Source organism: Artemia franciscana, chromosome 3, assembly GCF_032884065.1.
Source record: "Artemia franciscana chromosome 3, ASM3288406v1, whole genome shotgun sequence".
NCBI lineage: Eukaryota > Metazoa > Arthropoda > Branchiopoda > Anostraca > Artemiidae > Artemia > Artemia franciscana.
The window spans coordinates 19,559,674-19,575,928 of record NC_088865.1 but is presented as its reverse complement, the minus strand read 5'-3'; the positions used below and the strand labels follow the sequence as shown (position 1 = coordinate 19,575,928).

The 16,255-nt window shown below is 36.4% G+C and overlaps 1 protein-coding gene across 1 annotated transcript in view; it reads left to right on the top strand.

Moving 5' to 3' along the window:
- The window catches only part of LOC136025487 (uncharacterized), a 61,283-nt gene that overhangs the window by 17,404 nt on the left and 27,624 nt on the right, over nucleotides 1-16,255 (top strand). Inside the window, exons 5-6 of the mRNA XM_065701519.1 lie at nucleotides 6,237-6,412; nucleotides 13,758-13,914. Coding sequence (XP_065557591.1) covers nucleotides 6,237-6,412; nucleotides 13,758-13,914 — 333 coding nt within the window. The remainder of the gene's footprint in view (nucleotides 1-6,236; nucleotides 6,413-13,757; nucleotides 13,915-16,255) is intronic.

Here is a 16,255-nt window from a genome sequence, read left to right as displayed (position 1 = left end):
AGCTGTGGACAGGAACTGAGGGGGTTGAATATAGTGATGGGCAGTCAGGAAAGATTTACATTGAATGATTGGCGTCAAAATTTTTCAATCTGTAACACCGATTGAGAAATTGGTCTGTCGGATCAGGCTGATCAGCCTGAATGAGTGAAAAAAAAAAATTATCAGCACAATGAATGGTTTCCTTGAGTGGAGTTAAACATAAAACGCTTTTGCTAGTCAGTGGAACACATCATTGATCTGTTGACCCTTTTTTGTAATGTAATTGTTGTCATTTATCAATGTAAATTTAAAAATTTGTATTGGAGGGTGTGCATTAAACTATTTCCATTTAAAGGTGACCAGAAGACATCACTCAATAGAAAAATTCTGTCAAATTCTTATAGAATACTAGCTGTTGGGGTGGCGCTTCGCGCCACCCCAACACCTAGTTGGTGGGGCGCTTCGCGCCCCCCCCCCAGGCCTCCCTACGCGCGTAATTCGTTACGCGCCATATTAGTTACGCGCCATTGTAGTTGTGTCCCTATGTCCCACCTGTGAATATAGATAGATTTATATATGTGTTTCAAACTACGTAAAAATTGCGAATATATAACATTCTTGGCTTTCCCATTGTCTGTGCATATACAAAGCCGTATCTACTAATAATGACGTCATATGCAAACGCTCTTTTTACAAACAAACAAAAATGCATACACACAACTCGATTTTATATAGATAGATAGATAGATAGATACAATACAAATTAACTGCGTAAAACTTGCGAATATACAACATTCTTCGCTGTCCAATTGTCGCTGCATATAAATAGATTGTCAGGTTTAACGACCCTCGAACATGCAACGTACAATTGTCCATGGGAAAAACAATCAGTATTAAGATCTATACCACATTTTTCTAATGATTGACCTTGAGCTTTGTTAATGGTGATTGCAAATGCTAATCGAATTGGGAATTGCAATCTGTTAAATTGAAAAGGCAGATCCGTTGGAATCATGGGAATGCGAGGAATAAGAACAGCCTCACCCTCAAAAGGCCCTGTCAAGATTGTGGCCTCTATTAGGTTTTCCATTGTTTTTTTTACGGCAAGTCGCGTGCCATTGCAAAGCTTTGGTGGGTTGATATTTCTTAAAAGTATTATTGGTATGCCTATTTTTAGTTGTAGCACGTGTGGTGGAAACCCTGAAAGATCCACGGAATTTAAAAATTCAGATGGATAATTAACCGCTTCATTCGGTTCCAAAACTGTGTCGACTGACTTGTAAAGGACTGCCTGGTCTCGAATCTTGGTCAAAACAATATTGTTGATTTCGTGGACGTCTATATTTTTGGGTGCGAGAATCGCTCTTTCACTTTGCCATTTATTATTTTTATAAGTTTTTAGAATATTCGGAAATACTTTTTCAATCAATTCATTTTTGGACGTCACTAAATTACAGAAATCAGCAGGTAGTTGTATACGTCCTGAAATTGAGTCTACTTGGAGCTTTCCGTTTCCAATTGCCAGCAATTGATCTGAAAATGTTTGACCTGAGTCATCGTTTTGCAATCGGACACACATATTTGTAGTTAATTTTAATGTTTTTACGTGAGCCCATAAATTAGAATTTTTCAGACAAGCATTCATTTCGTCTGCAGGAGTTGATCTAGGTATTATAGGTAATGTTTGCCTGAAATCTCCCGCAAGCAATATTAATGTGCTGCCAAAGGGTTTCGACTTCCCTCGCAAATCTTTCAAGCATTGATCCAGAGCCTCGAGCGATTTTTTGTGTGCCATTGTGCACTCATCCCAAATAATAAGTTTGCATTGCTGCAATACTTTACCCATCCCAGATGATTTGGAAATATTGCACGTGGGAGTTTCTGTAGAATGCAAATTCAGAGGCAATTTCAAAGTGGAATGAGCAGTTCTTCCACCAGGCAGCAATGTTGCGGCTATTCCGGACGACGCAATTGCCAACGCTATATCATTTTTTGATCGAATTGATGCCAGAATCAGTTTTATCACAAACGTTTTACCAGTACCTCCTGGCGCATCCAAAAAGAAAATTTCTCCAATGTTGTTATCGACACAATGCATTATCGTATCATAAATGTCTTTTTGTTCTGACGTTAACTTGGAAATGTTATTTTGTACATACGACAATAGATCACTCGTACTGTAACTTTGTTCACGATCCAATTCTACACATGTCGAAACAGCAGCGATACGGTTAGGTGAAGGCATTCCCAAATCCTGAAGAGGTTTGTTTGCCATACGTACGCACAAATCTTCTATAATAACTAAAGTGTAGTTATAAATTTCTGATGTAAAATCAAAAGTTATATCTGACGTCTCTAACTGTTTTCGATGGAGTATATCTTCGGACATTTTTGACTTATATTTTTCTCATAACTCTGTAGGAGCTGATGGAGAGCAAGTTGTTAAAATGATGCCAAACAATGCACGAATTTGACTTGGGGTTGAAGTTTCGCACGCGTCATTGATGCAGTTATCCTAGTGTTGGTCATTCTCCAGTAAATTCAGAGCTTGGCATGCACTACGGTAAGTGTCATGTATAGTTCCGTTTACAGTTCACAAATACTCAAAGGATGTCGGACCGGGCACATTCACCAAAAGCAGGCGTAGAAAGAAGCATTCATGTTGATTGGGGTGAACGGTGTAGAGTCTTCCTATCGTGGTATCTTAGAAGATGGTAGGTTGGCCGTCGACTGACTTACCCTGTTTTCGACGTTCAAATACTTTATTTTTAGTATTCCACGTGTAATACGAAGGCACTTCAGTATACAGCAGTTTTTTTTGCAAAAGAATCATTTTTGCAAAGCGAAAAGAAAGCGGTTAACTTTGTATCCGGTGGATTCAGGGCTCTTTGTTGCACGTTGGTTTCCGAGAAATAAACACGTTGACCATTCTGTAAATGTACCGCTAAGTGAACAACAGCTGGACTACGTTCATGTATCGGAAATGAAAGAATTCGCCAAACAGCTTCATTACTGCTTATGTATCTTCCAGCCTGATATTGTACGATTTCGTCGATATCTTTGATTTCGGGCTGCAAGCCAAAAACTGCCATGTCACTGCCTTTGTTGACGTATTTACATATGTATTTGATTGCCTTTACGGAGTTACAGAATTCAACGTTTATGTGTGCATTAAATGTTTTTGATAATAATGGGGAATATGGAACAACCCACTGGTTATCTACTTCGATGGTGGTACCGTTACGCTTCTTTATTATTGCTGTTTTACCGCTATCTTCAGTAGATCTTCTTCTATATTGTGGGTAACCATCATTGCCAGTAATTGTATTGGATACTAAAAGTCGAGGATATTGCTTTGTGCACCTTCCTTTGGCCATGCATGGTGAATTTTCGTTCAGTGCACCGCAAGGTCCATGTATAATATTTTTTACAATAATATCATGTAACCCCTTATCGACATTTTCATCAGGTATTTCAGCGGAAATCACATCATCAATTTCGTTCGAAGTAATTTTTTTATGTAGCCAGATTAGTATATGTGCGTGTGGCAAACCTCGTTTTTGCCATTCCACTGAGTACATCCAGCATCGCACTGACCCAAACACTTCAAGTTTTACTATGTAGTTTATCAGTGATTTCAACTTTTGCCGGAAGACACAGGCCTTAATGTCATGTCTATGAACCGCCGATTGTCCTTGAAGTAAAAGCTGCAGTATCTCGTCCCAAGATTGATTACATGTAAATGTAATAAATAAATCTGGACGACCATAGAGACGAACATACGCAATAGCATCTTGAGCATTTTCATGCATATGACGGGGACTGCCAGCATATGACGAAGGTAAAATTGTTAATCTTCCAACGTTTGTGGTATTACCATCATTTATAACTGCATCTCGCAAATGAATGTATTGTTCAGAGCGGAGCTTGGTCTGATTCAGGCGGATATATAGCAAACGTTCTGATTCAATTTTAGCATACATATCAACGACGAATTGGTGAAACAATTCACGGCATTTTAAAATATAATTTTCTTCATCCTGCCGAATCATTAGTCTATAGGAATAATAATGCATTGCACTGCATTTCTTATTCATTTCATTGTTAGTGGCTGGATTCATCAATTTAATATTAAAGTGATACCCTTCGGCTCCATCCCAAAAAATGATAGGATATTGTAGGGCATCGTAGCATCGATGAGTTTCAGCAATTCTTAACAAATGAGCCTTTCGCTTATGAAGAATAATATCTCGAGGTAAAAACTGATCACCGACCATAACGATTGCCACTTCGTCGATAGTTGGAGCATTGTATCGACGCACATGTTGGCCAGGAGGCGTTTTGTCAGCGGAAATAACAATTTTATGCGTATCAGTAGGCATCAAATCGATGGCTGTTTTGAACAGACGCACTAAATTATTATTTTCGTGGAAAAGATGTTGCAATTGGGAAACGATTGTCCTTTCAACGTTGGGAGAAATTTCGCAACGTGCATTCAATTCAGAATTTCTATCACTGATGAAGTACAATTGTAAAAATTTATGATTCTCGCCTGAGAATGGTAGAAGGGACCCTGCTCTATGATAAATTTGCCCTTTTACTTTGAAAGTAGACATAAATTGATCTGGATTTTCGATTTTGGCTCCAAATGACGTCATTTGGAAACATGAGTTATATTTTCTGATTTGTGACAAAAAACGCTTAGATTCTGACGTAGTTCCAGTAAGGAAAGTCTTCAATGGCTCTGGTGGTGCAGCCAATAGAGGAAGTTTAACTTTTCCTGAGGCGCAACACATTCCCATTGTTTCACCATTGAATTTAAAGGCCTTGCAATAGGGACAAATTTTAGACATAGTCCCAATTTGAACACATCTACTCAAGCTATAATCATCGACTGGGCTGTACCTGAATGCCAGGAGATAATTTTCAGGTTGCTCTGATTCCTCGGCATGCTTTCTTTTGGCATTATCTTTTCAAGCCGCAAGCCTGTTTTCACGTTGCTCTTGTGATTCCTCGGCACGCCTTCTTTTTTAAACTTTCTCTTTTAGCAGCAAGTCTGGTTTCGCGTTGCTCTGGTAGTTCCTCGACACGCCTTCGTTGACGGAAATTGAACATTCCTAATCTGGCATTATCTCTTGAAGCCGCAAGCCTGTTTTCACGTTGCTCTTGTGATTCCTCAGCACGCTTTCTGTTCTTACCTTCTCTATCAGCCGCAAGCCTGTTTTCTTGCTGTTCTTGTGATTCCTCGGTACGCTTTCTTTTCTTATTTTCTCTATCAGCCGCAAGCCTATTTTCACACTTTTGTTGTGGTTCCTCGTCACGCTTTCTTTTCTTACTTTCTCTATCAGCCGCAAGCCTGTTTTCTTGCTGTTCTTGTGATTCCTCGGCACGCTTTCTTTTCTTACTTTCTCTATCAGCCGCAAGTTTTTTGTCATAGACTCTTTGAGCAGCTCTTTGAGCACTTTCAACATAATTAAGACATCTTCTAATTTTTACTAATTCGTGACGAGTTGAAGTCACGCGTTGAATAGCAGGAACCTAACAAAAAACAAAACTAATTCTAAAATATTCAAGTAATTTTCTATTTTGAAATAAAAACCAAAAATTATTGCTCAGACAACATAAATATTTTTGATGTTTACATAATAGCTTTATTGGTTCTGGACTGAAAACTATATATATATATATATATATATATATAAGTTGTGTGTCTGTTGCCATTGTAGGCTCTTCAGTCATTTTACAATTAAACATTTTTCCGTCCACGATCTTCTTACAATTAAGAATTTGTCTAAGAACGATTTTCTTAAATACTTTTAATGACCTCATCGTCATAACGAACATGACGACAACTAACTTCATTACGACATGATGACATGACGTAACTCTTGTGTGTCTGTTGCCCTTGTAGGTTCTTCAGTCATTTTACGATTAAATATTTTTCCTTCCACGATCTTCTTACAATTAAAAATTTGTCTTTGAACGATTTTCTTAAATACTTTTAATGATCTCATCGCCATAACAAACATGACGACAACTAACTTCATGACAACATGACGACATGATGACATGACGTCACTCGACAGACAGACAGACAGACATAACCCAGAAACAACTTATTTATATATTTATAGATTAAAGAACCTCATTTATAAGAGAAAGAATTAAAAGAACCCTTTTGGTCTTTGCTGTTTTATCTTCTGTGCCATGCTTTATTTTGTTTGTCACTGAAGAGTTACCTTTCAATAACATTTCAGATGCTGAATATATAAGTAGGGAACGCATCGTTCTACCAACAGTGCCTAAAGCATCAAGAAGATCAAACATAGACGAGTCTCTAATTCCCAGAAATGGTCCATATTGTGCACGTGTGGCCAATCTCCCATATGATATTGACGAACCGGACATAGACCGCTTCTTCAAGGGGCTGAAGGTATGTTCACTTTCTTTCAAGTCCATTTTAATTTTACTGTTACAGTAAATATTTTCAGTTTCCTGTTATTCAAAGAAAAAAGAATGTATATGGCAGAATTTTTTTTTCATTTATGGAATAATTAGTGGGTAGGCCTGTTGGGTCCTTACCCATCAGGTAGGGATTGACGTCCCTGATCTTTGCCGAGACAAAGGAACTGGCTGGGGCGTCATAAAAGCTAATTACCCCCTGCTAACAAAGTCTGATAAAGAACTTCCTTTGACATTATCCGTGAAAGGTTAGGACCATTACAGCACTGTCAAAAACAGAAAAAGTCCTCCGTGAATGCCAGAAGTTTAAGCTTGACATTGTCGTTGCAATAGAAGCAAGATGGAAAAGTCACAGTGAGAAGAAAATCAGCAGTAACCATACAATGTATTAAGTCTTAATTCTTTCGCTACACTATACCGAAACAACATAAACTTCCTTTGTCAGAGTTTTAGTAATATTGGCAAAAGGTGGCCAATTTCTTGGTAGACAGTTTTATGTGTATAGGCTCACAGAAAAGGTCTGTGCAAGAATATTTTATGAAAAATTTGCATCAAACCATGCAAAATTTCTGTTGATCGTTTGCAATGCACCCACAAATGATATGGATGACGCCACTAAAAATGAGCTGTGCATACACGTTCAGTACTATACTCAATCTCTCTCTACGATGCCACACATGTTACAGGATGTCTTATTTCAAAGGCTAATTAAAACAGATGTTACTACCCTGGAAGGATGGGACGCTGCAACCTAGTAAAGGACGAACACGGCATAAAGTAACCAAAAATTAAAAAAACGCGTTTCAGTAGAAACTGGCTAATGAGAAAAAATTGTTATTTGTAGCAATTCATGAATGGTAACTACTATCTCAATTAGTCTTAATAGGAAAAGAAATTTTTAAGAGAAATTCAAGAGAAATTTGAAAAATTGCTGGAAACCCCCCCAAAAATGGTTTCAGATCGAAACAAAAGGTACGTTATTTTCGCCATGGCAGAAAACCCTATACAAGAAACTTACAGTCCCCTGACTTGGACAACAAGGCATTGAAGGTAAACGGTGCTCGACTTGTCAAACTCACCATGGGGTACAATTTGCTAATCAGCATTACCTCTTTCAACATAAAAAACCTTCATCAATACTTGTAAATCCCTAGATGGTATTAGCGAAATCAAATTGACTATCTTGCGATTTGCTGGAGATGGTGAAAGAGTCTAAGAGGTGTTTGAATTTTCAGAATTGCTGAGGTTAGTTTTGGCTACGAACTAGTAGTCACTACACTGAAATTGAAACTGAATTTGAATTATCGAAATAGAAAATAGAAGAGGCCAAATGACAAGGGTGTTCGATGTTTGCTTGGTATAAAACTGTCAAATGAATTTTGAACCCTCAATAGCCGTCGTAGAGGCTTCAAAGAAGCCTGGAAAAAATTTGCAAAAAACTACGCAAATCTAGCCGGAAAGACTCTTGGTGTTAGAAAACCCACTAAGCACCAGTGGATATCCATACAAAAACCCATATAAATTTGTAAGAGACTGATGTCAAATCCTCCTTTGACAAATGGTCTATCAATATTGACCAAGAGCATGGGTACGATTAAGCCGACAGAAATGTAATGTGCCATATTTGACGGACAGTAATATATGAATGATCAGAGTAGACAAGACAAAGAAGCAATGATCCCCAAAAGACAGACAAGCCGTGTGTCGTCTTATCAAATAAATATTAGACTGATCATTGTTCTAAGGAAGTCCCACAAAACATGAAGGAGGGAGGCTCCTAACAGAAGCGAAGAAAAATTACAATGATTCGCTCATTATTTTGAAACTCAATGCATTGTTACGCGCCTATATACACCAGATCAATTCCTCTTCAATCTCTGAATCATTTATGACAAGCCCGCTGTCGAAGAGGTGTTCCCAGCTCCTAAAAATTTAAAAAATAAGAATGGCCTTTGGTACAGGCCACTTTTGGTGGAAATGATCAAGTCCAGCCTGCGATTAACTTTGACGAACCAGGAGCGCGAAAAAACATGTGGCTATGTTTCTTCACGCCGCTGTGACGGGCGGGAAGTTACTTTCGAAGAGAGGAAATACAATCTGTGGCAAAACCCTTCAAGAAAGGAGATGTGGAAGATTTTAGCAATTACAAAGGGATCAATCTTACCTCAATTCCAGCGAAGCTTTTCTTGACTACAATACTAGAGATTCTCGAATCTGACCTTGATTCCTAATTGCATGAAGAACATTATGAATTTTGGCCAAAATGATCGTGTGTCTAACTTATGTTTTTTATACATGATGGTGGATAAATCTAACGAAAGGAGACAATGCTTCTAGAGATTTCTTGTGGACCTAGAAAAAGTATTTGATTCAGAATAATGTCAGATCCTATGGTAAGTCTTGCGCTGTATGACGACATTCCTGGTAAGCAAAGATATATTTAATCCCTAAATGTAACATCCAACTTGCCTGTTCCCCATCAATACATAGCTTACAATTAGAAAACAAAGAAAGGTTTTTTCTAAAAAGCCAAGTTTGACTGTATCCCTTGGGGCAATAGTTACATTGCGTTGAAAAATATTCGTAATTAGAACATTATGCATAGATTTTGATATTATTTCAGATTATCACACATGATCCTCTCTGCTGGAGATTTCATATAAATGTTTACTTTCTCATATATTCACCACCTCGAGATTTTTTTTTCATGGTGAAAAAATTTATTTTGGAACATACCTTACCATGACCTTAGTTCCTCCTGTGCCACCAGAGGCACCCAAGGCATCCATAAAGATCCACCAAAAACCCCTCATATGCACTGCTGCTCAGACGTCGTCAAATTGGGGTTGGACTGTCGAATTGATAAACTTCAGGTCCCACTGGTATGTACGGCGAAGTGTATTTTTTGGCTTTCATTTTTCCTAGGGTTCCCTCTGGTTGCCACTCAAGGACTGTTCTCGTGAGTCTATCTTTCGCCATACGGATTATGTGTCCCACTAGCACAATCTCCGTTGTAGTATGATATCTGTTACCATGGGTTGATGTGTGATAGAGTGAACTGCCTGGTTAGTAATGTGGTCCCTCCAGTTAATATTCAGTATCCTGCGAAGACAGTTATTCTCGGAAGCGAGAATCCTCTTTTATTGCTGTTGATTCAGTTTCCAGCATTCACAGCTATCAAGGAGGGCAGAGAGGACGTTACTGTTAAACAGCCTCAATTTCAGTTTCAGGGAGTATTTTTTCGATTACCAAACTTACTTTAGTCGAGTACAAGCTCCACTGTCTTGTCCAACTCTAGACTGTGCCTCCTTTTCACTTGATCCAGTTCGTTCGACTGTACTTCCGAGGCATCTGAATTACACTACTGGCTCTGCTGAATTGTCCCCGCACTGTATGCTAAGTGGTGATTCGCTCGTTGCCATGCTTCTTGTCTTGTCCGAACGAATTTTCAGTCCCAAAAGACTTTCTTTTTCTCGTATGACATCGAGAAGCTTCTAGAGCCTTTCCTTGTTTGTCTCAAGCAGTTTGATGTCGTTGGTGAAATCAAGATGTACTAGTAGTTTATTGTCTCATAAATGGATCCCAAACTCTGTGCAGTCTTGGAATGTACAATCGATAACAAGGCCAAAAGGCAGGGGAGAGAGGACACTCCCCTGTTTGACTCTAGACATGATACTGAAGTATCTTGTATTTCATTCATGAGTCCGAAAACGGTACTCCGTGTTTTTGTATAGTGCCAAGATCAGGGATACCAGTTTAGCTGGAATGCCGTAGTGTCGGAGGATTTTTAACTGTGACTCTCGGACATAATGTCGGGACATATTCTTCCACAATTTCCAAGGTATCAAAAACTGCAATGTCTAATCGATAGTGAAGAAATGAGGCCCAAGTATTGTTCCTGCAAAATTTTCGTAGGGAAGTCGACCAAAGCCTATAGTACATCAAGTTAACCGGCACCGTAAATCAAGTTTATTTTCGTCATGGTTTCGTTATATCAAACTTGCGTCATTTTGTACGGTGAGGCTAATTGAATCCCGAAGAAATGTTTTATTTTATTTTATTTTTTACATTTTGTGACACATACTTCAGACATTTATTGAGGGGGATGTTGAAAGTAAAGATAATCATCTTATAGTGTCTAAGGTTAATCTATTATGTAAGACAACACAATACTGGAATTGTCCCAGTCAAAGATAGGAATGGGTCCGCTACTAGTGATAAGGAAAGAGTTAAAGAGAGCAGAACATTTTGAGATTGTGCTAAACCGTGATAAAGCTACAGAAAATGATACAGAAAAGAATGAAAAAGTTTGTTACACTTTAGACGTGAAGGAAGATTTATTTTGAGAGAAAGAATTAGAGACAGATATAAAAGGATTACAATATAATAAGGCCTCAGGTGCTGACAGTTTCGTAAATAAGTCTTTTAGATGTGGTTGCTGTGAAGATAGAGATAAATTACCAAATATTATGAATATGATTTTTGGAAAAAGGTAAGTGCCTAGCGATTTTAGATAAAAACTAATGAAATTCCTCTGTAAGAGAAGTGATAAAAGTGAGTGGGGTAATTATAAAGGTATTAGCTTGCTTTCTGTAGGAAGTAATTTACTTCGTATTTACAGTTGGGATTCGTAGTAATAGCGTGATTATAGGAAGGGAAGAAGATGTGGTGATCAAAAATACTCAGTCTTAGATTAATAATTGGTAAGTGCCTGATTTATCAGATACATTTAGTCCTTGGTTTTATAGATTCTTAGAAAATGTTTGGTTTTAGCTGATAGAAGAGCTTTAGCGAAAATCTTATTCTTGTTTTGTATCCCAGATAATTACATTATATTGATTAGGGCTATGTATGAGAACAACATTTCTGTGGTTACGGTAGGAAATGAGTTTAGTAGCTTGCTTCCTGTTGAATCAGGATTTGAGCAAGGAAACTCATTATAAGGAAAATTATATAAATATATCATTTATATAATTAAAGCAAAATTTACTTGATATAGTTGTGTTTTTTTTATGGATTGTGTTCCAAGGAACACGATGAAGGGTATAGGAGAGTATGAAATTTAACTTTGTAACAGATTGGACAGGAACCTGACATAAATGTAAAAACTGTTCCTGTAGGGAATGGGCCAACTCTAAGGTAAGCGACCAAAATAGTACAAAAGCAAGAATTGAGATTGCGTAAGCATTTTACTGATTAACTAGAATTTATGGTTAAACCTAAACTTCTGAGCAACCAGAGAGCCATATGCTCTCCCAGTCATGATGGGAAAATTTCTCAAGAAATATCCAAGCTGCCTACATATTCTTATAATTTGGTTAACCAAGGTGTGTTAGGCGGTCCTGTTCATGTGTTTCTAAGAGTAACATCAGTCGGGCTCACTTCTGGGGATTAAAAACGAGGCTCTGGGTTCAACTTTGATTGGACACAGTACCAACACGATTAAAATCATCTAATAAGATGCGGTAATGTTCTTCACATTCTATGCTAGGTTTGAAATGTATTCAAGATGTTCAAGTTGTTGCTGGCATAATTGGCTGAAGACATCAATATATTTGATTACACTGTGATTTTACAACGCTATTATTGAAAAAAATGTAGAGGTCGAATTACGGCAAGCTGTAGAAAATAGAGGAAGGTAAAAAAATCTTAATATTTCTCCATGGGATGACATCAGACCCTTTCTGTAATATACCTCATTTCAAAGCGCTATTCCGTAGTATTTGATGGCTGTCTCATGTCTCAAACACCGTGGATAATTACTCCTACCGCATTGTTTGAGTGAGCCTTACACTTTGTTCGTTTGCTTGCATCTAATCATCTCTTTTTGAAAAATAATTGGTTACAACGAAGACTTTGGAGGGCTTTGTACCTTCTTAAAACACATAGATTTAAAGTTCATTATTAGGGCAAGCTACAATTAATAGAAGCCCTTGACAACAATGATTTGGTAAGCATTTGCTTAATTTGCTTGATTTAGTTGTGTTTCTTTAATTCTTCACGGAGATTCGCTTCACCAAACTGATATAAAAGTGTTTGAATACTACATAAAATGTATATTTCTTTAAATCTAGCACAAATTATTTCAATTCATGGCTGGCATCCTACTTAGGCCTAAATTCTAGAAACAAAAAGAATAATTAGCATACGTGCACGTGGAATGGGTCCCCCTTTCCTGGAATGGTTGTAAAGACCCTTCTTCCTAAAAATGTAGAACAAACCCTAGCCTGAAAATTAAATATTATCAAAGTTAAACCATTCCCCCTCTCCCTAGTAAAACCGGCACTTTCTGCCTCTCCGTTGTATGAATAAGAGGTTTTTGTACCTATGGCTATTATTCGTTCTAACAAGAATCAGTCTTTTCTCCCTAGAATGCTTAACATAAAGAAATCAATATAAGAGCTCCTGTAAGCTCAAAGCTCTCAGTTTTAAAGGAAATTGTATGTAATTCATGTTTGGTTTTATATTTGGAATTACTATGCTCCTAGTGTCGGAAAACTGAAACTACTATAGGACTTGTCAATAGATAAGGTCCTCATCTCTAATTAGAAGTTGCATTTGTTATCCCTGTACATTTATTTTAGCTTTATAGATTAGGTTCGACTAGTGTAAAAAACAAGAAAAAGCTCATGACAAACACATAAAGATGGCCTTGGGTTACCCAGGGGAAATACTCAAGAATATTTTCGGGACTTTCTACCTCTTCCACACACTGCTAGTGTGTAGATTAGATACACACATCTTGATTGTCATTAAAAGATGTTCAATCTCTAGCCTGTCAAATTATCCGTCTTCATTTCTAGATATAATTCTGTCGTTCTTATCTTAAACTCTTGTGTGAAATATGCTGATAATAATCAAAATATGACTCTCCCCCCCCCCTTCCCCTAGAATGACCGTAAGACTTCATACAGAGACGCAGCGCAATTTGTAAACCCATTGCGAACTGTCGTAAAAATTCATTGAAAATTGTCTTTATAGTAATTTGTGTCTTTTCTATTAATCTTGCCAACGCTGAAGAAGGTATTTTCTTCCTAGATTTTTATTTGTGTGCTTTTTAGTTGTTTCTGGTATTGCTGTTCCTTTGTCTTGTATATGGAAGCATGTTACCATGGAATATTCAATTTTAAGGTTCTTTTAATAAGCTAAGATAAAATTTTATTATCAAAATGCGTATAGAGGTACGGCGATTGCTCAGACCATTCAAATATTAACTCGGAAAAAAGCATTTAAATGTATAACAAATGAAAGCATGTTTTGAACATAAAAATACATCTGTTATTTTATTATAGAAGATGAATTTTTTTTTATTTCAGCGAATTAAAGGTCAAAAAATTAATGTTGAACTGAAGCTCAATGAAGATTGTAATCGTAAGAGTGGTCATAAAAGGGATTTTGAGTGCCAAGAAGACAGGACATTAGGCAATTGGAGGTCTGCTGGAGCTGAACTGCCACCACCGACACCTGGTAGAGGTAACGTATTATTATTAAATGCTCCTACCTTTTCATTGAATGCTCTTATTTGTGCAGAGGTAAACAAGTTGTTGTGTAATTGGTCTTTCTTGAATAATTTTGATAAGAAACATACGAATGCATAGCTTAGTCTTAAGCTTTTAAATGATATATACATTTCTTTTAAATTCCTCGTTGGCAGCAAGATATTAGGGCTATATTCTTACACAATTCAAAAAATTCCATCACTGTTTTGTTTACAGTAATCAGGAAAGTTATATTTTCAGGAGTTACGTGATGATATTTTTTTCACTCATTTTCTGCTGATTTTTCATACACGTTCTTTGTTATTAAACTTGGCACCCGTTAAGTGTTAAAACAGCATACCTGCATTAAACATATTTTACAATAAAATTGAGTTCCCGGGTTTTCCTCATTTTTTAAGATGTATATGGTTGTGCACGTTTCCACTTAACCAATTAAAAGAACTAGAATTAGTTTTTAGCATAATGGGTACTTTAAACTAGATTTCTAGTGATTACAAAAATAGAAACACAACTGGCAAGTTTTTTATAGTGATAGTTGAACTTTCCTTTTGTTGTCATTTTCAAATCCTTGAATAAGAAACCAGTCTCTATGTACAATTTAAAGCTTATTCTAATTTCAAATGCTTGCAAAAACAATGCTTGTTTTGTTGGCTTTTTCCCTCTTCTTTAACAGCAAAATAGCTAACAATGTTTTTCTTAGCACAAATAAAACTATTCCAATTAAATACATAAGTAGATGACGCTGTAGTATTGATAAGTAAGCAAGAAAAGTATGAAAGTGTGACAGCACTAGACCCTTAAGGTTCAAACCGTCGGTGCTGATCTCTGTTTCATGGGCCTTCAGCCAAGAATTACTATGTGGGGCTGGGGGCCGGCTGTTTTGTATTTATGTACACCCTTCTTGCTCACCTTTCACAGATTTCTCCAGGTACTCATTAAGAGCTGGGTCGACTCTGGCTGAGCTTTTACAGTCACTCCACTCACCCCCGCCCCAACCAAATTCATGGCCACTGAATTTCGGAATGTCGATTTTTATATTATCACTGAATTTTCTAACTCGTTGAATTCAGCATATTGTACTTTAAATTGGAATGGCCTAACTGTGGTGAACTCGTTTATTTTTTTGTTCCCAATAAAATGTATATATATATATATATATATATATATATATATATATATATATATATATATATATATATATATTCCATACTCTTGGTACAGCTTATCCTTTTGGGCTGAATGATCGTATAGCAAAATATGGAGACATATCTCTTGTTGTTGTTAAATGTATTGATGGTTTTATGGACCATCCTTCTTTTACTTGTCCTACTAAACGTAAAAAACGATCGAGAGGACATAGGAAAAATAATAGAAAAAATGAATTAGATTTACATATGTTTTCTACGGATCTATGCCAGCTACTTGAATCTAAGGGTATGACTTCTTTAATAAAATGTTTAAATAAATTAGCCAAGGGGAATTTAATCAAACTTTTCTGGATTGTTAAGAATAATACAGCTCTTGAATATAATTTTAAAGTAATATGCGATGCAATTTGCATTCTAACTAAAACGAATTTTTTTTCAAAAAAGAGTAAGTCTGATGTGATTAGTAATAAGGAAAACAGATTATATTTACCTATTAATTCTATTTGTAAGCAGATTAAAGATATTAATTTACCAGAAATTTGAAATCAGTGGGATGTGAAACAGGCCCTTCCTAGTAATTTGAATTATAATGATAGTCCAGTTTTAACTTATACATTTTCAAAAACTATTGGGCAAATGATTTTTAATTATAATTTAATGCTCAAAAGATTGGACAGTGATATAAATTGGAAACCTGTTTGTAATTGTAAGCAACTTTGTCCATTTTTAAATCTCACTTACCAACATGTTTTAACAGGGGACTTATCAATAATAAAACATGATGATCTTCAAATTATAATGAATAAAGGGGCTAATTTCCGTCTTACTCATCATTTGAAACCATCAGCTTGGAAAATTATTTTGTTTTATTTATTGATAAGTGGTGTAAGAATTAGAATAAAAATAAACATAGTTTTCAAAGTTGGAAGAATTTAACTATTAGTAGAATACGAAATAAAATTTATGCTAATTAAAAAAATAGTAACACTAAATCATTATTTTATAATGCTAGGATAAAACAAGCGATTTCTAATCTACAGAATGAATTTGTAATTGTCCCCGTGGATAAAGCTAATAATAATTTTGCCATAATTTGTCAGACGATGTATTGTGATATTTTAACAAGGGAGTTATGCATGACTAATGTTGACGAAAAGGTGAATTTAG